The sequence below is a fragment of the Aspergillus piperis genome, assembly GCF_003184755.1.
Source record: "Aspergillus piperis CBS 112811 unplaced genomic scaffold BO85scaffold_11, whole genome shotgun sequence".
Lineage (NCBI taxonomy): Eukaryota > Fungi > Ascomycota > Eurotiomycetes > Eurotiales > Aspergillaceae > Aspergillus > Aspergillus piperis.
In genome coordinates this window covers 689,876-713,417 of record NW_020291601.1, presented here as the reverse complement: position 1 = coordinate 713,417, position 23,542 = coordinate 689,876, and the positions used below count along the sequence as shown (strand labels likewise).

General features: G+C 49.6%; 4 protein-coding genes across 4 annotated transcripts; 3 read left to right on the top strand and 1 right to left on the bottom strand.

Moving 5' to 3' along the window:
• Window positions 1-2,764: 2,764 nt before the first annotated feature.
• BO85DRAFT_460202 (STE11 family mitogen-activated protein kinase kinase kinase) lies at window positions 2,765-5,641 on the top strand (the record flags this gene model as incomplete). Its single annotated transcript, XM_025661702.1, has 4 exons — window positions 2,765-2,946; window positions 3,006-3,079; window positions 3,142-3,293; window positions 3,347-5,641. The coding sequence occupies 4 exons, from the start codon at window positions 2,765-2,767 to the stop codon at window positions 5,639-5,641; spliced, it is 2,703 nt and encodes a 900-aa protein (XP_025514765.1).
• A 604-nt stretch (window positions 5,642-6,245) lies between these two features.
• Window positions 6,246-7,767, bottom strand: BO85DRAFT_399214 (mitochondrial 54S ribosomal protein uL5m). Its single transcript, XM_025657088.1, has 3 exons — window positions 7,486-7,767; window positions 6,709-7,401; window positions 6,246-6,651 (listed from the first exon to the last, which is right to left on the bottom strand). The coding sequence occupies exons 1-3, from the start codon at window positions 7,731-7,733 to the stop codon at window positions 6,528-6,530; spliced, it is 1,065 nt and encodes a 354-aa protein (XP_025514764.1). The 5' UTR covers window positions 7,734-7,767; the 3' UTR covers window positions 6,246-6,527.
• Window positions 7,768-7,951: 184 nt separating this feature from the next.
• BO85DRAFT_422840 (ubiquitin C-terminal hydrolase family protein) lies at window positions 7,952-11,214 on the top strand. Its single transcript, XM_025657990.1, has 5 exons — window positions 7,952-8,501; window positions 8,559-8,648; window positions 8,698-9,072; window positions 9,131-9,752; window positions 9,802-11,214. Exons 1-5 carry the CDS (start codon window positions 8,445-8,447, stop codon window positions 10,950-10,952), a joined length of 2,295 nt encoding a protein of 764 aa, XP_025514763.1. The 5' UTR covers window positions 7,952-8,444; the 3' UTR covers window positions 10,953-11,214.
• Window positions 11,215-11,380: 166 nt separating this feature from the next.
• Window positions 11,381-14,756, top strand: BO85DRAFT_520942 (vacuolar protein sorting protein DigA). Its single transcript, XM_025665178.1, has 3 exons — window positions 11,381-11,696; window positions 11,770-14,365; window positions 14,421-14,756. Exons 1-3 carry the CDS (start codon window positions 11,480-11,482, stop codon window positions 14,503-14,505), a joined length of 2,898 nt encoding a protein of 965 aa, XP_025514762.1. The 5' UTR covers window positions 11,381-11,479; the 3' UTR covers window positions 14,506-14,756.
• Window positions 14,757-23,542: the final 8,786 nt, after the last annotated feature.

Genomic DNA, 23,542 nt, shown 5'->3' with positions numbered 1-23,542 from the left:
AGGACCAAATCAATGACATCCGTTGCATACTTGTACTACAAAGAGGGAGGTAGTACTAGACATGCGAGAATCGGCAATAATACGCTTTACTATATCTTTAGCCAGGGGAATAAGGGGCAGAGTATTTTTCCCCCTAGCAATTATTCTTGTCGAAAGCCAATGTTTCAACTTCAGCGGACGCCAAAGCATACCAGGTAACTCGTAATTCCCTTATGGACTACTACTAATAGTACCTTAGTTATAGATGGTTGAGGTGAAGCTGTTCCTGCCTGAGCGCCAAGGTATCTGCTCGGTAATCGAACTGAAATGAGCCCCAAAGCTGATTTGTCCCTCGTAGCCCCTTGAGCTATCTTTAACTCATCTCATCTGTCGACCGCTATCCGATTGTGAATAGAGCGGAGCGGTCCTGAGTCGCAGCAGCCGAAATTGGAAATGGACGGGACACAGATGGCCGGATGGTTCAGATGCTGAACCGTCCCACCCCACCGAACCCTCAGAACTTGGTACCGAAACGGGGCCACGATCTATCTACATCGATTTACACACCTTGCTGCATGAAATAAAAGCTCAGGATCGTGAATGGAGCATGCTAGTAGATATAGGGTATGCTTTTTGAATGAACGAGCTTTGAAGCGCTTGTCGACTCAAGCTAGACTTGCGAGTGGAACAAGTCTACTGACCAGTGGTAATCCTCGTGATGCCCGTACGAAATAGGCTGGTAGTCTCCATCATTGACATTATTTTCCTGACCCAAATAATACATAATATATATGGTACCTTGGGATATCTTCGTATAAAGTTCGGTACCATATTAGGGTTTACTGGAGTGTCCCTGTTTATGGCTTCTTCTTAGGGAGTACAGTGGCGAGCTCCTCCCTCTACTCATACCAGTTCTCAACATGCTTGGCTAAGGAGAGACTGCCCTCGAGCAGAGATCGGGCTAGCCCGCACGATTCCAAGTTCTCTAGTCAAGGCTGAATGGGTCCTGCCTTAGACTTCGGATAAGGGAGGAATGAATCTTCAGGGATGGAAGATGCTATCAAGACGGTACGATCCACCTCGGAAGAGAGTCAGTCATTACTTGGTATGGGTTTACTCTTCCAGTCAGACGCTTAAGAAGACTACCTCCCGTATTATTCCATCATCAGTAAGCAGGCCCGCAGCGTTGATGGTATTCCTGTCAGAGACAGATTAGGGTGCAACGCCACTGACTAGCCTGTAGAGAGTAAGGTTTGAATGCGCTAATTAGAGTTTGAGAGGCCTAGACACGGGATATCCAGATGACTGCTGCAATGCAACGGTAATCCGCAGAATATGTAGTGATGGTGGGTGAGTGGTGTGAGAAGGGGTAAATTTGAGTATTGAGATATCTACTCCGTACTATCTGGTAAGAGAACATGGGAAGCCTGACACTAAAGAAAAGGCCGCCGGGTGGGAGCCCAATGGAAGGATTCGTGAACACCAACCAGAACACGACAGTTTCTCAACCGATGAACACGAAAGCTGTCTCATTTTGAGAGACCTCCCAACGCGTTAGCCCGTGACTCAAGTAGTCTAGTTTCATCATCCCAAAGGGAAGAGAATAAACAAACTCCCCGAGTACTACCGGGACCAGGTTCTTGGGAAGAACCAAGCATCACCCAGGCACAAACCATGGAACATGCCCACCAGGACGGCTCAACCGCCTAAGAATAGCAAGAAAGAATTGGGGAGGGGAGGAAGGGGAATCGAATAACCTCTTGGACGGGAAGGGATAGTCGGAGGGGCGTCTTGGGTTCATTGTTTCAGATCCGACTCCTTGACAAATCAGCCGCGGCGGCGTGTTTGAGAATGAACCCGCGACTCCAACTAAAAGGACGCATGCCGGAGGAGCCCATCGTCCCCGACCGATCGGCCTAACAGGCTCCGTCAGATCCAGTTCGGTCTGTAAGCAAAGAGGTTTCAATCCATTCATTAGTTAGCCTCCGGACTGACCGCGCTACTAGATACCAAGGGAGGCGGTTCTTGTCCTGTCAACTTTGCCTTTCAATCTAATCTACTACTACTACCACCACCATCACCACCACCAACACTGTCTTTTCTTCCTTCTTATCCCTCCCCCTCCTTACAACTTTCCCCTCCGGTCGCCCTACCCATTCCTCCATTCCTACCAAGACAGCTCACAGCACACAGCATTTCACCCACCTCCCCAGCCTCAGCATCAGCCTCAAGCGCCTGTCTCTTTCCCCTCCAACCACCCCCCCGGTGGGTTGACCTCCATCCAGCGATAACGTCAGATCGACAACTTCAACCCCCTAGTGCAGCCCAGACCTTGGTCAGAGCGGCACAAAGGAGGATCGGGTCTTTGAAAGCAGCACAGACACCCTACCGCATACCGTCTCCTCTTTCGGTTGGATACACCGGTGATATCGATTCAGCCTGAACTGTAAGTCATCATGTTGTCCCTCCACAGGCGCCCCCCACGGAAACCCCAACCCCGGTCTTTGTCCTCAGTTGGCCGCCGCTTCAAGGACTGACAGTTACGCGACAATCTTAGAGGTGCAGTTCTGGACCATGCATTGAACGTCCCCAACATCTCTGCCGAGTCCCGCTTCCCCTCCGAGTCGGTGTTTCGAAGACGTCAAGGTTATACACACTAGGTGGCGATAGCTCAGCCTTTACGCTATTTATTCCTGAGTTTGCCGCCAAATCAGCAGGGCTATAGCAGGGAATACATATACACCCAAGGAAAACCTCGTCCGCGATCTCTGGATATCTCGCAGCCATGCTTGCTAAAGCAACCTACAACCCGTTGGGTGTGTCTGCAACCCAGACCCCTACGACCTCCTACTACACTGGGTCCTCGCAGAAGCCCACCGCGATTGGAGATTCACAGAAGGGGATGATGTTCACCAGTCCTACCGAGTCAAGCTTTTCTGACGCGTATGACGGGCTTGATGCTGTCCGGTAAGTCTTGGCCCTTCTAAATCCTCCGACAAAGCATGCAGAAGACTGACCGTTACAAGATCTTGGGATGAGAAGCAGGTTATTGCCTGGCTTCACAGCATAAACTGCGGCCAATACGAGGCCCTGTTCAAAGGTACTAAGCGCCACCGTTATCCAGTTCAAACTACTCTGGCAACGAATGCTGATCGGCTCCAGCGAATAACTTTAATGGTAATAACCTCATCGAATGTGATCAGAAAATCCTGCAGGAGATGGGTATCAAGAAAATCGGCGATCGTGTGCGGATATTCGTTGCCATCAAGCAGCTCAGAAACAAGTCGGTCCTCAACGGCAAGTCGAGGAACTTGGTATGTTGGATACGCCACTGATGCAAGTTAAACTCGAAACTTACAATGGACAGAATCAACTGGCTACGCTGGAAGCCGTATCTTACACAAACACTTCATCGGACCCATCACGTCCCTCCAATCTCCGGCAGACTTCCACAACTCGCCGCTCGTCTCGAGCAGCCGAGACTAATGCTCTCAACTATTCCGCTAACAGGCCGTCCTCGCGGCCTGAATCACCTCTGCGTCCTCAGCAGTATGTCGCTAATAGCCCGATGGAAATGGGGCGTATGGAACAGGGGCAAAGCTACTTCAGTCATCCGTCCTCCGGTAGCTCGATGACCAGCCGAAAGCCAGGAACGCCCAGCGAACGAACTGGATCGCATTTGAGGCAAAACCCTAGTTTGGATGGCTTGACTATGGGTCAATTACCGATGAACTCGCCCGTTATCAGAGTGATCTACACAGGGGGACAAACTAAGATGCTGGACATCAAACACTGCAAGACTGCCGATGAGGTCGTTCTCTGCGTGCTGAAGAAACTACAGCTCCCGGAACACCAATACCGCAATTACTGCTTCTACGTGATGGACGGCCTGGAGCCAAATGCTGCCAACTGTAGAAGACTGACAGACCAGGAGCTCATGGAGGTGTGTGAGAGTACTCACCGGTCCGAGCGGGGTCGCCTTATTCTTCGCAAAATCCACGCTGGGGAACCCGATCCCGATGAGCTTCGTCGTGCTTCTCAGCTGGCGGTCGATGAAAGTCAATTAGCGCATATGAATGCTCTGAGCAGTTCAAATGTTCGCAACCAGCTCAAGATCCAGCAGCTGACTGGCGAGCCCTGGCATAATATCAGACAGCCCATGTCACCCGTTTCTTCCCGACACAACCAGACACCTAGTGAACACGATATGCGACCGCCCATGAATGTGGAGCGTCAGGTGGGCAAGTTGCGGTCCTTCTTCGGTGCCCGTCCTCCAAGCGAGATGATCATCCATGAGATCACGTCCTATTTCCCTAGTCACCAGCGGGAGGAAATCGAAAAGACCATGCGCATGTCTGTTCGCAGATCTCAGCGCCTGAGCCGGGCCGCCAGCCGTTTGAGTGTCGTCAGTAATACAAGCTATGCGTCTAGCCTGAGAGACGCGCCCCCAATCCCCAGTATTGCAGATACCTGGCTTAATGCCGGGCCACAGACTGCTCGCGGCCAGCGGCCACTCTCTGTTTCCAAGTTCAACCTTCCTTCCGCTACGTACAGAGATTCGATTGCTTCCAGCTCCCTTCAGCCTCTTCAGGAAGAATCGCCCATCGAGCCTAATCGCAAATCATATGTTTCTTTCGACAGTGGCTCGGATGACCCCACAACGTCGCGCCAGAGCCTTGTGGATGAGAACGCAAGTGTTGCTGCAACGGATGGAGGCTCACTCAATGAACGCTTGAGCATCCTCGTAGCAGAAGATGGAGAAGAGGAAGATGATGGTCTCAATGACTTCTTGGCTGGAAACAACTTTGCTCCCAAGAACTGGATGAAGGGATCCCTGATCGGTGAAGGTTCCTTCGGAAGTGTCTTCCTCGCCCTTCATGCCATTACCGGAGAGCTCATGGCTGTGAAGCAAGTTGAGATCCCGTCCGCAACCAAGGGCACTGAATTCGACAAGCGGAAGAATAGCATGGTTACCGCCCTCAAGCACGAGATTGAACTTTTGCAAGGGTTCCATCACCCGAACATTGTCCAGTACCTGGGCACTGCTGCTGACGACCAGTACTTGAACATTTTCTTGGAGTACGTTCCAGGAGGGTCCATTGCTACCATGCTTAAGCAGTATAATACGTTCCAAGAGCCACTGATTAAGAACTTCGTGAGGCAAATCCTTGCCGGTCTCTCTTATCTCCACAGCCGTGATATCATCCATCGTGATATCAAGGGTGCCAACATTCTTGTTGATAATAAGGGCGGCATCAAGATCTCCGATTTCGGTATCTCTAAACGGGTAGAAGCCTCTACTCTCCTCGGTGCCCGGGCAAGTGGCGGAGGTGGCCACGCACACCGAGTCTCCATGCAGGGTAGCGTGTACTGGATGGCACCTGAAGTGGTCCAACAGACGATCCACACCAAGAAGGCTGACATTTGGAGTCTGGGCTGTCTGGTGGTCGAAATGTTCACCGGCGCACATCCCTTCCCCTCCTGCAGTCAACTTCAAGCCATCTACGCCATTGGCAAAGAGAAAGCCAGACCTCCCGCTCCCGAACACGCGAGCGACGAAGCAGTAGCATTCTTGGACATGACCTTCCAAGTTGATTACGAAAAGAGACCTAGTGCCGACGAACTTCTCAAGTGCCAATTCCTGGCCAGTCCTCTTGCATGAAAATAGCATCCAACCGGGACTTTTCCCACCCGGAAACAATACCTAATACATTGACGACGAATTTCTTCCCGAATGCTTAATCGATTGATTTGTGTGGAGAGTTGAATACCCCCTGGATTCGCGTGCGTTTCTGTCTTTTCCATGTTTCCGCATCACTCATACCACATATACTGTCTTGATCTGCCTTTTTGCTTTCTCACTTTGCCACCCAAAAGCACAATCATATAACGGCCGGCCTCTTTCCCCCCTTACCCTACTGGTTTTCTATCTCATGGCTTGTTGACAAGCCATGATGGAATTCAATTCAATTCTTGTACAGAGCTGCAATGTGCCGTGATTGATATCTTACATATAATAAGCGACCGTTAAAAAGCTGCGATTGTGGGCCAATGCTGAATTTGTTCGTGCATTGCTACTCCCTCGGAGAGGGGAGACATCATCTTCTATTTTCAGTTGTCTCTGTAGTAGTATGTTATCTATATGTAATTGATAGACTATTTAATTTGACGATTACTCACGTCCTCGACATGCACCTCAAAATTTTCTCAGTCCTGTCTTGAGAGTTTTTGTCATGTCTTGTCATGTCACATACTAGTATTAACCTGGAATCAGAAATGTGTGCATTTGAAGTTTGATAATACCAAAAACAGAGCGTATTTTACATAGATGATTCTAACAACAGCAGCAGCAATAATAATACTAATAACACCACAGATATAAGTACTATCCTTTCATGTTACATATTCAAGGAGAAAGATGTTTGCTCAAATCAACAGAGGTGTGAGTGAGGTGATGGTAATGGGAGAAGAAGAAGACAATGGCCGTCTATTGATTGCCAAATGTCACTTTCCTAACACATGATATGTTATGGTTTTTTCCTTCTTCTTCAGTTGACAAGCTTGCCGTAGAAGGGAACACCCATGGCGCTAAGCAGAAGACGGGCGTCCTTGTCGGTGTTGGCGCTGGTGTGGATGGTGATGTGGCAACCGGGGATCATTTTGGGAGGGTACCTATTCCATATCAATTAGATTTGATCATACTTGGCAATGCAATGGGGAAAAACTTACATATCATAGTTCACCTCAATCTCCGGGAACAGAGCCATCTCCTCAGGCTCAAGACCGAAAGTAATGTTACCACTGCTGTCACCACTGCTACCCTTCACACCCTGCCAATCCTTGAGTCTGGGCATGACAACATCGACCAGCTTTCCGAAGAAATGCAGCATGTTCTCACCGCGCAGCTCGGCCTTGGCGGCAACGGTATCACGACCGGGGGCGATGTGCCACTGGGCAACGCTGGTCTTGGACTTGAAGGTCTCGACCTTGACGTTGGTCACGGCCTGCAGGGCCATACCGGCGACGTGCAGCCATGATGAGTCGTACTGGGCAGCCTGCTTGACGTAACTGTGGAGAGTGATGCGCTCGATCTTGGGGATGTTGTTGAAGGTGATCGGTTTGCGGAGGAGGCGGAGAACGTCACCGCCACGAGGGCCACGGAGAGATCGATTCTTGTGGTACGGGGAGCTGTCATCCCATGAACGGAGACGGGGAGCCTTCGGCGGAGGCTTGAATCCCGGGGGGTTGTGGACGTAGAGGAGGGTGAGGAGGTCCGGTGCGACGGTGGATTGCCAGGTCTGTGCGACACGGGGAAGGGAAAAGGGGCCGGGGACGAAGAGTCGAGAGGAGGGATCAGAGGGCGGAGGGGGCCGGTGAGGGTGAAGAGGACCACGGTCGTATTTGGGCGAGCGGAATTGATAACTAGGTGTTTTGTGTTAGTGGTGATGGTGGATGATTGTTGGAGGGCAGTTGAAGCCTAGGGTTTGGATCTTGGAGGTAACGTACCGACTCCGAGGTAGTTGCGTCTTGCGTGCTCTGGCTCTTTCGAGAGGATTGAAGGACTTCACCGTGTCCTCCGACAGAGGGGTGGATAGAGTGGTCGACTCCAGGTCATTGATAGCGGCGGACGGAGATCTCGTCGACGCTTGATCGGAGGCATTGCGACGCCAGCAGAAGGCCGGAGCCCGCGAAGAGGGCGCAAAGGCCCGTGGCAATGACCTTGCCAGGTATCTGGAGGGTTCACTGGCAGCCATTGAGGTCCACAGGGGATGGGGGTTTACTGTAGACTGGTCGGAGACTGGATTCCCAAAAATTGTTTCGCGGACCGGCGAGCATCGACTCTTTCGGGACAGCATCACGTGGTGTGTCCGGGACCTGGCCTGGGTTGTTGGTGCCTGGGGGATCTGGCAGGGAAGAAATCAGGCAGCCATAAGGAAGGGCCCTCCACAGGCGGGGATCCACATGTGATCAACTTCGTCATCCCCGCCACCAACGAGCTTATCGTCAATGCGCTGAGATCGGCTGCGAAGGTCTTCTGATGGGCGGCTCTTTCTTCCACATCAGCAATACCCTAGTTGCCTCGAGCACACTTCCCTCCTTGCCTTTCTATCCATTGTTCTACAGCTAAGATCTTGTGCCGTTACATGTGATGTCACTGATCGCACCTGGTGCCTAGTGCCTAGTATACGTCGGGCTTTGCTAATTGGACATCGCGAGAATTCCATCGCGACCAAAAGTCAGAATAGAGGAAAAAAGATAAATCGGGAAAAATTAATCCTGTGTGATATCACCGTCTGATATGTGTTGTGACTCCACCAGAGATCTCTTCGCGTGCTCCATCGGAATTCTGGAGCCTGAGCAAGGATTTATATAGATCCCCCACTCATCGATGCATCTCGCACTGCCCACTTCGCACATTCGTTTGATTTTACCGTCGTCTGGTTAGGACACATGCGCTGCTGAGGATGAGTGGCATCCACAGGTTCCTCACTAGACGTGAGAAGAAAACTGCCAAAGAAGAGGTATGGTGAAGTTTTGATGGGTGACGTCTGGTCATGCTAATGCGCCTCGTCATCTAGGCATCGAACCTCCTTTCGCGCCCCCATTTTCGTGGGTTTTTCTCATCCGATAAACTTCCTACCGGGGATAGCAATGAAGATCAAAAGAAGGTGAATACAATTTGGGATGTGCGTATTCGCTGGTGCTGATAAGAAGTAGATCAAGGTCTTAGAGCAACGTGTCGCACAGCTCGGTATTACTGGCTTACGGCCCGAACACATCAGTTATGCCCTGCAGTCGGAACACGCCAAGGGGGATGTAGACAAGGCATTTGAGATGCTCATGATTCTTGAGGATGCGATCGAGGGGATCATAAGAGGGTATTCGCCAACCACGAAGCTTCTTGGGGCGGTTAATCGTGAAGGCGTCACTTGCTACCTAGATGCACTACTCTTTGCCATGTTCGCTCGATTGGATTGCTTCGAAGCAATTCTCTACAAGTCTTTCAATGATGAGCCCCGCCGGAAATTGTCGGTACTGTTGCGACTCTGGGTCAACATGCTGCGGTCGGGAAGGCTGATTACAACGGATCTTGTGCGTATTCCTTCCGAATTTGTACTTGTTTCTAAGCTGACTGTCTACTCGGTCGAAGACCAAGCATTTACAGGACGCCCTTGCTGAATGCGGCTGGGAAGATGCGGCCAAGCTTCGCCAACAGGATACGTCCGAAGCGTTTACTTTCATCACGGAAAAGTTGGAATTACCGCTTCTCACGCTCAAGATGGACATCTACCATACCGGAAAAGAGGATGTAACAGGCGATCATAAGTTTGTCAACGAGAGGCTTCTGGAAGTTGCGATACCTGAGCCAGCTGATGGCGAGACCGTTACTCTGGAAGACTGCTTGGAGTCATACTTTAATAATAGGATTGAGGTCAAGCGGCATCTGGAGCGGCGCTACACTGTGGGCTCAACCAAATCAATGGACTCGATAGCCAAAGGCTGTACGACACATGTCGAGACCATTGAGGTTGGTTCACCCTTGTCGCCAGCTTCGAGCCAGTCACATTCTCCGCTGGACGATGTCACACCAGTGGCGTCGCTGACGGAAGTGGTCGACTCGGCTCCCCCTCCATACCGACGGAGCAGCATCGTTCAGGAGCGATTTATTCCCGGCGATGAAAATGCTCAGGACGGTACCATCAGCTCTCAAAGGAGGGGCTCCTACAGGAAGGAGGTCATGATGCCGGCGTGGCAGTTTTTCAGTCTCATACGTAAGTTCTACTTGGCATGCGCGTTAAGGAAGTGCTGACCTGAGTATAGCATGGTATACGGACAACACCCCGACAAATGACGCCCAAGTCGCCGCGCACTTTTCTTCGAAGCGACCAATCCTTGGCATGTGTCTCAAACGCTATTCAATGACACCCACTGGAAAGGCAGTACGCCTCAATACATTCATAGACATTCCGACCGAGATAGGGTTGCCCCATTTCATCCAGGATGACAGTATGGAAGAAGAAGGCCCCATCTACGGAAACTTCAAGTTGTCTTTGCAAGCCATGGTCTGCCATCGAGGCACCTCAGTCGATTCGGGGCACTATATATCGATCGTCAGGGGTACCAGTGCTGGTGCGCCTCCAGCCAGTTCTCATGGTTCGGACCAAGAGGCAGGCCCTTCTGATGCCTCCAGATACTGGATGCGGTTTGATGACCTGGCGAAAGAGCGAGTAACACTAGTCGACATCGAACAGGCCTTGAAACACGAGTCGCCGTACCTCTTGTTCTACCAGATCTTACCTATCAATGAGGATGCTGCGGCAGCCAATCTGTTCGATAAACCGCCTTCTTCTGAGCTATCGACGGACTCTCGAGATATGGAGAACGCCAGCATGGCGCAGAAGCCACAAAATCTGTCTGTGGATGATATCAGTGGTGCTCGCGCGGAGGGATACGCTTCAGGTCGGCCTAGTTTCGAAATCACTGGCCCCGATGGCGCAGACCCTGCCCCTATGGATCACAATAGCAGAAAGCAGAGTGTGGCATTCTCTGAAGTTTTTGATCCGACCTCTATGCAGTCATATGCGCCGACTTCGCCGCGACTTACCCCAAGAGATGATGATGGCAGGGCCTCGTTCTCATTCTCTCGGCGCAGTTCGAGGCAAACAAGGAGCAACCCAGGCAGTCGTGCAGGGAGCCAGGCTAGCGAGAGCAGAATCAGCACAACCTTCTCACGGTTCACTGGGCGACGCAGTCGAGAGAAGTTCACCAACGATGGAGTCTCTGAAGGCGAAATGGACGAGTTGACGGAGAATGAACTGGGACCGACGGAGAAATTCAGTCCTCCAAGCGGTGAGCGCAAGGACAAAAGCCCCCGACGGACCAGGGACTCCGAGCGAGTTAGAGACAAGCTGAAGGACAAGTCTCGGGAGAAGATTGGACGGAAGCTCGACCGGGAGTGCGTTGTGATGTGACGGTGTAGGTGGTTATGATGATCCGAATGTTTGATTCCACATGGGCTTCGCTTACCTTTCAATTATTTTCTACGGGCCCAGACTGTATGTTTTGAAGGACAAGGGGATTGATACCCGAGCATGTTGCATGTTTATACTTTCAGCTCAGTCTTTGTCGGTTGAGGGTTTGCATCGGCGTTCAGTAGATTGCATAGCGACCTAATAGAGTAGTGGTAGTTTTCAAGCATGCTTATGATGATAATCCAACCGATACGAAACTCCGAGGGTATCTATTGTTTTCAAATGGCTAGATATGTGGTCAATAGTATATACATCGAATACTACGCAAGCGGCATCTGGTATAGAGCGTGTCTGCCTCAGGCATATGTGCCAAGGTATCAATAGCTCCGCTTCGGGCGAGCTCCCCCCATCTTCATCATCGCCCATCTCCAGCTCGCCTGGCTGCTATACCTCGTCCGGGCAGCTCCACTCAAGCTTATTGTGCGGTCGAGCAATGAAATAGGACCATTATTTACAATTGGCGCATCATGGCGCTGGAGACGTCCAGCGGTTATGTTGCTCCCAGCAACCTCACCGAGCCTGCAGACGCCGGTTTGTCCATGTTCGATGTCCGACATGTGCAGTTGCAGTTTCCACTGGCTGCGGACTTTGTCGCAGCGCAGGTCGCTAATAATGTTTTGATTCTGGCTTTGTCGACGGGGCGCATCCTCCGAATAGATCTTGATACCCCGGAGGACATCGATGGTTCGTGACCTTATGACGGAGATCCTGGAGAATTAACTACACTCCCGGTGCCAGGCTGACTCGCATTTCTTAGATATCGACCTTCCCAAAAAGTCGTCGGAGATAGGCGTTATACGTCGCATGTTTCTGGACCCTTCCGCGTCCCATCTGATCATCACCACTACCCTTGGCGAGAACTACTACCTCCATACCCAATCCCGACAGCCTAAGCCACTGTCGCGACTGAAAGGTGTTTCGATAGAAAGTGTCGCATGGAACCCCTCTTTACCTACGGCCTCAACAAGAGAGATACTTTTGGGCACGACGGATGGCCAGATATGGGAGGCCTACATTGAACCATCTACCGAATTCTACCGCCGTGAGGAGAGATATGCGCAGGCCATTCACAGGACACCGGAAGGATCGCCTGTCACAGGAATTTGGGCGGAGATAATACCTACAAAGCCCGAGTTCAGACGGGTGCTAATAGCGACTCATGGCAAGCTGCTGTGTTTTACGGGACGTACGGGAAGGTACGGGAGAGAAGGTGGAAGTCTCGTCTACGCTGATCTATTCCAACGCGAGGCGCCTGTAAGCCATGAGATTCAGAGGCCTTCTAGCGCGGCACCATCAGCACTGGCTATCTCGCCTATTGTTCCAGAAGGCCAGAGTGCGACTGGCCAACCGGAGAATGAGTTCGCATGGCTCAGTTCTCAGGGTATCTATCATGGGCAACTTCCATATGCTCCGCAGAAACTCCCTCAGCTATTTGAAAGCTCAACCATGCTGCCGCGGTCGTTGTTCCCGGCTAGTGAATCTGCGCGCGGAGGCAAGAAGCTTATACAAGATCCAATAACAGCCATGACCTTGTCCCAGTGGCACATTCTAGCCCTTGTTGAAGGCAGAGTTGTTGCTGTGAACCGTATGAATGATGAGATTGTCTACGATGAAGCAGTTTTGGAACCGGGACAGAGTGCTCTAGGCCTCTTGACGGATGCGATGCAGCACACTTACTGGCTGTTTACCAGCCAGGAAATCTTCGAAATCGCAGTCGAGGACGAGGATAGAGACGTTTGGAAGGTTTTCCTGCAGAAGGAGATGTTTGATGAGGCTTTTCAGTATGCTCGTACTACAGCGCAAAAGGATGCTGTTTCCACCGCCTCAGGAGACTTCCTCGCCAGTAAGGGCCGTTATCTGGAGGCGGCCAAGGTTTGGGGCAAGAGCAGCAAAGGCTTCGAAGAGGTCTGTCTGACTCTGATCAACCGGGGCGAGCATGATGCGCTGCGGAAGTACCTTCTCGGCCAGCTATCTACATATAAGAAGTCTTCGTCTATGCAACGGATCATGGTTGCCAGTTGGCTTGTCGAAGTGTTCATGACAAAGTTGAACTCGCTTGATGATAACATCGCCACCAAAGCAGAATTGGCGGAGGGAACGAGCACGGAAGAAGTCAAGGACGAACTTGGCAGTGTCCGGGCTGAGTTCCAAGAGTTCGTCACCAAATATCGGTCCGACTTGGACAAGAAGACTGCGTATGATCTCATCAGTAGCCACGGACGAGAGGAGGAGTTGCTTTTCTTTGCCACAGCGGTCAATGACCACAACTATGTGCTGTCCTACTGGATTCAGAGGGAGAAGTGGTCGGAGGCGCTCAATGTTCTGCAACGACAGAGTGAACCCGATGTGTTTTACAAATATAGCAGTGTTCTCATGACGCATGCTGCTGCTGGCCTAGTCGACATCTTGATGCGGCAGACCAACCTTGAGCCGGAGAAGCTGATTCCTGCACTGTTAAACTACAACAAAACGGTAAACGTTCCCCTGGGACAGAACCAGGCGGTGCGATACCTGAACTTCATCATTGTCAACCATCCGAAGCCATCCGCGGCGGTCCACAACACCCTGATCTCTATCCACGCCTCGAGTCCCTCGTCCTCGGAAGCCGGACTCCTCACCTACCTGCAGTCACAGTCGTCATCTCCGCCACCGTACGATGCAGACTTTGCTCTGCGTCTTTGTATCCAACACCAGCGCGTGCAATCGTGCGTCCACATTTACAGCGCCATGGGACAGTATCTCCAGGCGGTGGAGCTGGCTCTGCAGCATGAAGATATCGAACTGGCAGCCATTGTGGCGGACCGACCGGAGGGCAACGACAAGCTCCGGAAGAAGCTCTGGCTTCTTGTAGCAGAGAAGAAGATCCGCCAGCCTGGGACGGGCATCAAGGACGCCATCGAGTTCCTTCGCCGATGCGAACTGCTCCGCATCGAGGATCTGATCCCGTTCTTCCCGGACTTTGTCGTCATTGATGACTTCAAGGACGAGATTTGCAGTGCACTGGAGGATTACTCGCGGCATATCGATGCATTGCGACAAGAAATGGATAACTCGGCGCACACAGCGCGTCAGATCCGGACGGAGATTGCAGCGCTGGACACGCGATATGCAATTGTCGAACCCGGAGAGAAGTGCTGGCTCTGCTCCTTGCCCGTGCTCAGCCGGCAATTTTTCGTCTTCCCGTGCCAGCATGCCTTCCACAGCGACTGCCTAGGCAAGGAGGTCCTCGACGGGGCCGGTGGCAAGAAGAAATATATCCGCGACCTACAAGCGCAGCTAAACAAGGGGACATTGGGAGCGGCGCGACGAGAAGAAATTGTGCGGGAACTGGACGGGCTGATTGCAGAAGCCTGGTAAGAGTGCTCTATTCTAATTCTGTATTCTTTTTACTAACACTACCGACCACAGCGTCCTCTGCGGCGATCATGCCATCAAGCAGATCGACAAGCCATTTGTTGCGGACTTGAACGGGCCCGATGACTGGGCATTGTAGTTGCCTTGAGCATGGAGAGCACGTTCCTCATCCAATGCATGCATGTCCTTTTTTTTACTGTTTTACTCGGTAGCTTTTTTTCGACCGTTAGCTACTGACTTCCTACCTACCTACTTACCGTCTGTCCCTGTCGTACGATGGCGCCTTGCATTTATCAGCGTTCGAACGAATCATACCTCATGCTTTTCTATTTATTTCCCGGGTATATAAAGCTGCAATATCATTACCATGGACATAAGCAGAGCACCAATAAACGTAGCAGTACTCCCCAACCGTACTTGTTGCAGAACCAGTAGTAGTGGCAACTACTACTACTACTACAATAGCTCAGTCCGACCTCGTGTTCTAGAGTCGAGTCAAGCAGAGCAATCAAGAAACAGCCAACCCCACCCCCTGTCTTCAATTCGTCTCTGCAAAAGCACCGACACACGGACACACCTTGCTGATCCCCTTTTTCTCCACAGTGTGTGTGTGTGTGTGACTGCTCGTGTGGGTGGGTGAGGGTGTGTGCTTGCTCGGCGTATCGCCTGCCCAGCTAGCTTGCATCCCGACAGGGCTGTGCGGGTGCAGCTTGCAGCACACTCTGCATATTAGCCAGCCAGTAAATGGATACTTGGTTCTCCACTTTTTTTTTTCTTTTGATTCCTGCACCTGGCAGTGCGTTTCGTGACGAGTGCTGTGCTGCGCTGCGCTGGTGGAAGTGGAGGTGGTCGTGCATGATGGTGGTGGTGGTGAGTATTGCTGCATCCAAGCGCCGGGGAGGGAGGATCCTTGTTATTTGCTTACCTTTTTGTGTATAGATGGGACTTGGGATATATTTTTGGGTTATAGGTACTAGTAAGTAGATTTAGATGTGTTGGTTACTAGTACTTTGGATTTATAGTAAATATCATTAGTAGTAGCATGTATATCTGTCTATATATAAACACTGAAAGATGAGTAGAAAATATGGTATTTAGATACGATACTAAGTACATAGCGAAGAAAGCCATAAGTAATAAGTAAGTAGCATGGCATATTGCATAGCATTATAACCCCAGTAGTATTTGTATTTATACACTGGTAAGTAAGTAAGTAAGTAATAGGTAGCACTACATCAATATGTTTACTTTACTTGGTAGTTATGCACAGGTACATAGTAGTATATACCTACCTCCACATACATATCCAAGTACTACAAGTAAGTATCCTGGAGTACGTGCATATCCTCATGTTGTGTTCCGTGATAGTACATATGATCCATCTGTAGTATGTACGATAACTCACATACATACATACACACGTACTACATACGGTGCATGTCTTGCTCTACTCATCCTGTCTGGTCTGATCCATCTCATTGTCTGAGACAGAAACGGAAGGGATAAAGGAGGGGTGTGCAGCAAGCAAGCAAGCACCCCATACTCCATACATGAATGAGTCTTGTGCGGGATTATCTTGCATGTTCATGTTCGTGTCCTTCTTTCTTGGATTGAGTGTGTGGGATGTAGGATGTGAGATGTGGATTCTGGGGTAAGATAATTGTTGAGAATGGGTGAAACAGAAACAGAAACAGATACTGGGATTTGAGATATCAGTTAGGGTAAATAACTATCTTTCATACTGAATAACTACTAGTAGATAGGTGGAGATAGTTAGTTACCCCAGACATAATTAATATTTAGATGATTATCAATTAGTTATTCAGTTAGTTGGTTAGTCTTTGTGTCATTTCTTATCCAAGTAACCAACTAGAAGAAACCACTCTATAACTGAGTACTCAAAAATGAGTCCTCGGTTCCTCTCTTCCGTCCGTTTCTCAACGGCGATCCCACTCCACATCCCCAGTTCTGCCTGTGGTTGTTGGTTCCGGTGAGAAGCAAGGAGTTTCATCCCAGTTTTCAGTTTTCGTCCTTCCTTCCTCCCCGAACTTTATCCCGAAGTGCAGTAAGTAAGTAGGTAGGTAGGTAGATCTTGAATCTGGGGAAATCTCATACACACATACATTCTATACCTTCCATACCATTCCAGTTTCAGACGGTTCTCTCTTTATTTGTAACTAACCAACTAACTGACTAGTAACCCTAGTAAATAGTTAAACGCACCTCAAGGTAATATCCATCCAATCCCAATCCCTCTCTAACCGCGGAACTGCCAGCTTAAACCTACCCTATTAGTGGGATCTCACAAATCACAGAAATTGCTTTTTTTTCCCTTTTCTGTTAGGTGGATGATGGGTGGATGGATGGATGGATATGAACGGCAACTGATAGCGATGTGACAGAAAAGTATAATTAAGTGGCTGGACTCTTAGTTCACCTATCTAGTAAATAGATAAGTGGTAGTGGTGGTAGTTTGATTGCGAATTGGACTTGTCCTGTGGCACTTTACTGTTGATCGTGCGGGGTAAAGGTGCCACTAACTAGGAAGTAGGTTTTGACTATCTGTTTATCTGTCTATCAATTTTATGTATTTATCTTGTCTGGGAAGGTTGGGATAGGTTGGTGGCGATGATCGAATCATTTCCCTATGGGGTGATGATGATGATGGGTTGCTTTTGTGTCGCGTGCTCATTCATGGATTATGCTGTGTTCATTGCTGGTTGGGGTTGGGATTGGGATTGGGGTAGTTGGGGTTTGATGATGGCGATGAGCGGATGCCAGTGGGTTATCTGCCGATAGGAGTGATACGTACGGGGTAAAGTAATTTACTTGGTACTCCGTATGGAGTACTACTGGCGGATATATGGATATATGGATGTATACTATGGATCTTTGTAATCTATCTGGTGGAGATGAGATATGTCCGTTAGGGGATGATTGGTCTCATTATAGTTACTTGGAGTTTTCTATGGTTGTTTTGTTTGAGATTGTGAACTGTATTCGTGTATCTGTAGCTGGCTGTATACTACTGTAGTAACTAACTAATCTAAAGCATAGTGATAGAGATAGATAGATAGTACTGTTCTGCAAATGTCGAGACCATCACCTCCAATGGTGCAACATCCCCTCCATCCATCCCAAATCCTGGTACTAGATAACCTTTTCCAACCTTCCTCTGCCTCCTAACTGGCTCCCTCTCCCAGGTTCCACCGATACACCACACCCGCCCAGAACAAGCGACGATAGGGTGTTCCAGCCATCAGCACCGCCCGTGTTTCATTCGGCAGATAATCATCCCGATAAGGGGGAGAAGCAGACAGTATCTAAGGTTCAGCACCCGGGGTTTCCATGATACTAGTCATTGTTGAGACGGAAGTTTGGCAAGTTCCAGGCAGTCAGGATTATCCAGTTCACCCACTGGGTCACGCTATCCCGGTTCCATGGGAGAGATGAATGTTAGCGGGAAACCTTGGGAATGGCGTGAGAGATTGGCAGAGACGAGAGATACTCAGGTGACCTGGATCACCTGAGAGGCTAAAAGTAAATACTTTGTACAGTAAGTATGGGCCTGAGACTGGGGCTGGGCTGGGATTTGGTCATTCGGGATTCCTGGGGCAGAGATGGAACCAGATGGAATCTCATGGAAGATTTAAACTATTCTCTCATACGAAGAGTGTGTCAGCCACCATCAGAGATTCAAAGAAACCGAGAAGGATGGTGGATGGTGGATGATGATGAGGTGGTGATGGTGGTGGTGGTGTGGTGATAAGGCCAGGCAGCTTGCTTGGGGGGCCGCTGCTTATCGCGTGATGCGTGCAAAAACAGCCACCTGGCAGAATGAATAGCGGAAAACCTAAATGGGAAGGAATTCCTTAGTCAGAAGGGAACCATCCATCCATCCATCCACGTATGCCTGAGGTCTGTTTTTTGTTGTACTCCGTCCTCCGTACCCTTTCTTTGAGGGTGACCACCTCATCATCGTCCCTTGGCTGCCTCCTGCTAGCTGCCCATCGGCGTGTCGGAGACAGGCAAGCCTGCATGATCGAGACACGCAACTCTTTGCCAGCTGCAAGGACGAAACCTTCCCGACACTCGCTCGGGAGGCGGTCAGCCAGGCACTAATGCACCTTGGTCCTTCACCGCCAGCATCGCTTTGTTGCTCATGCAGCCCCGGAAAGATACTTGCCAGCCACGGGGCGCTGCCAGTGCTTTTTGTGTTGGCTGTTATGGAAGTTAAGAGTCATGTTATGTTTATTTAATTCTGATTATAGTTTATATGTTCATTTAGTTTGACTTTGTATTTTTCTTTTACTCAATTTCATCATTTAGTCTCCGACCATGTACCTCCGTTTTATGTATGTAGGAAGAAGAGGGATATTTCCGTCCAGTCACCTCGTTCCAGTTGTACACAACCTTATCCACTACTTACTACTTACTACTTACTACTACACAGTAATTAATAGTAATAGTTAAAAAGTACCATAACGGAGGATAATAATTATTATCTTGCCGACAGTACAACCCGAAACGAACCATTAGCAAATTAGCATACTCTTGCTACATACCTCCTGTCATATGTTCACTCCATATACTCCATCCATACTTTCAAAGCCGAGAAGAGGAAAAACAAATAACCAAAGTCTCCACCCCGATCGATAGTACGATACGATTGCCAGATCAAAAGTTGGCCCAGGAGTCTGTCTGTCTGTCTGTCTGTCTGAGACGTAATCTCCCTCCTGCCATCCCGTTTAACCCCGCAAATCCTGTTACAGATGATGGGCCGAGTTGAAGGAAATCCCGCGCGGTAAACAGGATCAACGTGGATCACGCAGGTTTTGTGCAACAACAATAGACGTTGTTGATTGATTGATTCAACATGGTTTGGTTTCCCTGGGTTATCTGGCTGGCCTGGACCGAACCACACACACCCTCTCTCTTCCTGACTCAATTGTCTTTTTTTTTCTCTTACTTTGAACCTTAGGTACTAATCCTTTGGGGAGAAAAAAGGTACCTGATGCGGTGCTGAACTTTTAGGTACTTACCCTTACTCAGATTGTTAATGTTAGGTACTTACTCTGTTGGTTTACTACCTCGTCGGGTAGATATGATTTTATACTTTCTTACATACTTTTTTTCTCCGCATTGGCAAGTCAAGAAAAATAAGAGGAAATTATCCAGTCATATCATTATCTCTCGTATGATCGGTGATACCTGAGTATCGTCAGTACTACTTGGTAACTACTTACTAGTAGCAGAATCTACTGCCACCTCTCGGAACCTAGGCTTTAGTCTCCTCTGATGATCGGCGCGCAGCAATATCCGTATCTACCGACAACAGCTTCTTCCCCATATTAATTACTACTAGCTAGTCTATTGGTTCACTGTGTCACAAGTTAGTTAACTCAACGAATAGTCCGGGATCATCCTCCCGGGCCTTTTTTCAGAACAGCCGACCCAAACGAATGGTCAATTATTGGCCACGACTTCGCGCCAGTCGTTGCTTGCTTGGGGCTGGCGTCATGCAGCCTGGAAATAGTGGCCACTGGGGGGTTCTGTCTGATTGGATCCTGAGGGATCCACTGTAGCGTCACTCAGACTGTTGTGGCCGCCCGCCAGGCCAACAACTCCAGGCACCCCCCGGATAGGGACTGGACCCGTAGTATGGATACGTATTTGTTACTTTACTTAACTTACTCACTTAGTAATCATGCTGGGCGCAACTCTTGATTGGATTCGTTCCCGCTGCCGGCCGAGGACGGGAGAGTCAGTGGAAATGATTAGTATGCTCTGAAAATGGAAACATGAGAGCGATACGTAGTCTAGGTGCAATCATCGCGTGTTCAATCCCCTGGTGGGGTGGTTTCTCCCCGTTTACTGTTAGATGGTGGATGGATGGGTTTAGGATCGATCTGATCTGGTTGGGGACAGAAGAGGGGAAATGAGAGCGGGCCATTCGGTGATCATTACCTTAGCTCTGGGGGGGATGATGAAGACGATGGCTATGATGATGATGATGATGTTGGGTATTACGAAAACCGCCGCCCCCTTGTTGTGTTGTTGACTGACTGGTCTCAACGAAAATAAACATCATACCTCGGATGCATTATTCCGTCATTGTCAATGTTTTGGAGGGATTGGCTGGTGGAAGAAGGGAATGATGTAGTTATCTCCCGGAATATATTGATTGTATTTTGTATCTGTCTATCAGGGAACATAGCAAGGTGGATGATAAGTGATGAGGATAGATAACATAGCTCGGATGGGGTGGGAGAGACCCTGCTGGGACCTGCAGGAACTTAGCTTAGCCGGTAGACTTGGTGCTGCCTTGGTGCCCAGGGCGTACCCTCCATGTCCCCTGCTCAGGCTGTAGTCTACTCACGCCGTCTTTGCTTGGGAGGTAACTCTAAACCGGCGCTTAACTTGACTTTTTGATTCTACTGCACCAATTGAAAAGTTATGAATATATATTAACTTTTGGTTATCTAATGGTCATCAACAATTTACATAAATTAGTTCAAAGTTAGTGATTGATTAATTACTTTGATGTGTACTCTGTACGTTAGTTAGTTACTGAGGGAGGGAACTTACAGTCAGCAGCCGTTAAGTTATTGGCAAGCTGGCCGCAATCAGGACAGGTTACATGTACCTGAGTCTGGGGGCTTGCGGCACCTAGGTATACTCCGTAGTTACTACATAGTAATTCATTTCCCCCAACAAGCAAAAATGAAAAGAAAAATGCCTCGGGGAATTGACGCATTCAATGACACCTGCCTCCCAGCCCGTCATTTTAGAATTGCAACAAATCTCGTCATTAAAATGCCAAATGACAGTATCATTATTGACAAAGCAGTAATGGAATTGAGACGACCTGGCAACAATGGCAGGGGATGACTCAAACCTAGGGAGACACAGCGGAAAAGTGGAGGAATGTTCTGGGCTGCTGAGGTGATTGATAGGCAGCCAGGAGAATAACGCCTTCGTAATCAATGACTGGAACGCTACTGAAACATTACTTGGAGCCATTTAACGGCTTCTCGGAGGCAGTGATTCCCGTGCTCAACTATCCATAGATAGTAATAACCGTAAATAACTGGGAAATTTTATTATTATTATTATTATTTTTTGATTATTATGATTATTACTACTAATATGATTAATTGGATTATTGATTGACTCTGGTGCCTTTTGGTAACTGGATAACCAGAAATTGAGAGAGAGGGGGGAAAAGACTCAGGACTTGAGTTGAGTCAACCAGACAGAGTTGGTACCGCAAAAAGGGTCGGCTCTTCCATGACGCTGCGGGTTATGGAGAACCTTCCAGGACAGGCAATGCTGAATCACCGCCGCGCGGATTCCTCTGGCGACGGACGGAGAGGGAAAAGGGAAGGGAAAACAGTCATTCAGGGGGGCGCAGAAAGAGGGAGTGGAGTCGAATGGCCGGATGCGGCCTCTTTTTCTCGACCTGCCGCCAGTCAAGTGGGTCGGCCGGAAGATCGCACGTACAGTATTGTTACCACTTGACCACGAGGGAAATGGGGTTGCTGGGTACCATCCTCGCAGGCGCTTGGCCCGATTGGGGAGTCTGGAGTATGCATGAGTATGCATGATTACCGTAATAAATACCCGTCATTGGCCAGCAGGCCACCCACCCTGGAACCAAGGCGACGTAGGAGGTTCTCGCTCGTTCGCCCACTTTCTCGCCATCGCTGCAGGTTGAGTGGGTTTGTTTCCCTTTCCCTCCCCCAAGGTTCCGAGTGTCGCCCCCCTCCGACTAGCCGTGCCTAGGAAACACTAGGAATATGGAAGGGCATAGAGTCCAGTCGTCACCCTCCCTCCGTTTCCACCCTCCCTCCCCCCCCGTACTTTTACGAATTACCGTACCTACCTAAACCCCATCTGATCCCAACTGCTATCATCCGGAACCTCCTTATCCCTATCGCTCGCTCTCTCCTCTTGCTCATCCATCCTCTCCACCTCACCTTCCTCTTCACTTCCTCTCCATCTTCTTCTCCTCCTTTCTCTCTCCTACTCTTCTTCTCTTCCTCTCTTCCTTCCCTATCCTTATCCTTCATCTCTTCGTTCCCGCGCTCCCAGCTACCAATCCATTGCTCCTTCTACATCCGCGCTTCCCCAATCAGCCTTCCCAACCCAACCCATCAACTATCGCCACCCATCATCTTCCTCTTCGCCTCACCACCTCTATCGCGACACGATACAGTACTGCTTGCAATCCTCTGATTAGGTCACATTGCCAAAGATTTCCCCACTAGATCTACTTCAGAACAGAGTACTTGTCCTGTCCTCTACGGTCTAATCTGCTTCGCCCGCTGTCTTCCTGCCTGGCCTTCCGAACACCCTGCGTGACTCATCTCAAAGCCAACCACGTCGAGAGTTCCTCGGACCCACGAGTCCCTCCCTCAATCCAACCGTCTCAAAGCCGCGTGCTACGTTTCAATTGCAGAGATACGTGTTGAGGGTTCTGCGTCTGCTGTGAGGTCGACTTCTGCTTAGTTGTCCATCCGTCCGCCGCGCAACCTGGGCCGGGTGCTGGTATTCGGTTCTTCATCTCGTTCTCCTACGGGCCTGAAGATCCATCATACCAGTTGTCCAGAGCCCCGCTATACCTCCTATATAGTTCCTCTTTCTCAAATCTCCGGACTATATATCATCGGGCGACTTATGACCTTATAGCCGTCGGTCCCGTCCTCGATCACTTCCCCTCCCCCCTGAGTCACGACCCCTCTCCGGCCCTTCAGCCTGGTGTTCGAAGGCCTTTTTCAGTTACGAGCCTTGTTTGTTTATACATTTGGTGTTCAAGTCACGATATTACGCAGCGTTATTCTCCCTTGGTCCTTCTATTTGGTGTCCCATTGCCGGACATAGTCATTCACTTCGACACATTCTTTCTCTCGACATACTTCCGTTCCTCGGGCTTCGCGCCTCTACACTTCTGAAACGATATACAGATGCACTCATAACAGTCTTTACTATTTCCTAGTCGTCGTCAATCACCCTTCTCCCAAGGGTATCTGCACTGCGCTTCGCGCCTACTCGTCGTCCTCATTTTCTTTTCGTTTGTCACCATATCCTCTCTTCCCGGTATTTATATGAAACTGTGACTCAACAAGCCGGTTGTTTTTTGTCTTCTTTCTACTCTATTCTCCTTCATCTTTCTA

What these genes read in the sequence shown, in the direction of transcription:
- BO85DRAFT_399214 (XM_025657088.1), bottom strand. Translation starts at nt 7,733, where the DNA reads ATGGCTGCCAGTGAACCCTCCAGATACCTGGCAAGGTCATTGCCACGG. An exon ending in ACGCAACTACCTCGGAGTCG is followed by an intron (nt 7,402 to 7,485) that starts GTACGTTACCTC and finishes CAAAACACCTAG; the next exon opens with TTATCAATTCCGCTCGCCCA. An exon ending in ATTGAGGTGAACTATGATAT is followed by an intron (nt 6,652 to 6,708) that starts GTAAGTTTTTCC and finishes GATATGGAATAG; the next exon opens with GTACCCTCCCAAAATGATCC.
- BO85DRAFT_422840 (XM_025657990.1), top strand. Translation starts at nt 8,445, where the DNA reads ATGAGTGGCATCCACAGGTTCCTCACTAGACGTGAGAAGAAAACTGCC. An exon ending in AGAAAACTGCCAAAGAAGAG is followed by an intron (nt 8,502 to 8,558) that starts GTATGGTGAAGT and finishes CTCGTCATCTAG; the next exon opens with GCATCGAACCTCCTTTCGCG. An exon ending in GGCTGATTACAACGGATCTT is followed by an intron (nt 9,073 to 9,130) that starts GTGCGTATTCCT and finishes ACTCGGTCGAAG; the next exon opens with ACCAAGCATTTACAGGACGC.
- BO85DRAFT_520942 (XM_025665178.1), top strand. Translation starts at nt 11,480, where the DNA reads ATGGCGCTGGAGACGTCCAGCGGTTATGTTGCTCCCAGCAACCTCACC. An exon ending in TACCCCGGAGGACATCGATG is followed by an intron (nt 11,697 to 11,769) that starts GTTCGTGACCTT and finishes CGCATTTCTTAG; the next exon opens with ATATCGACCTTCCCAAAAAG. An exon ending in GGGCTGATTGCAGAAGCCTG is followed by an intron (nt 14,366 to 14,420) that starts GTAAGAGTGCTC and finishes TACCGACCACAG; the next exon opens with CGTCCTCTGCGGCGATCATG.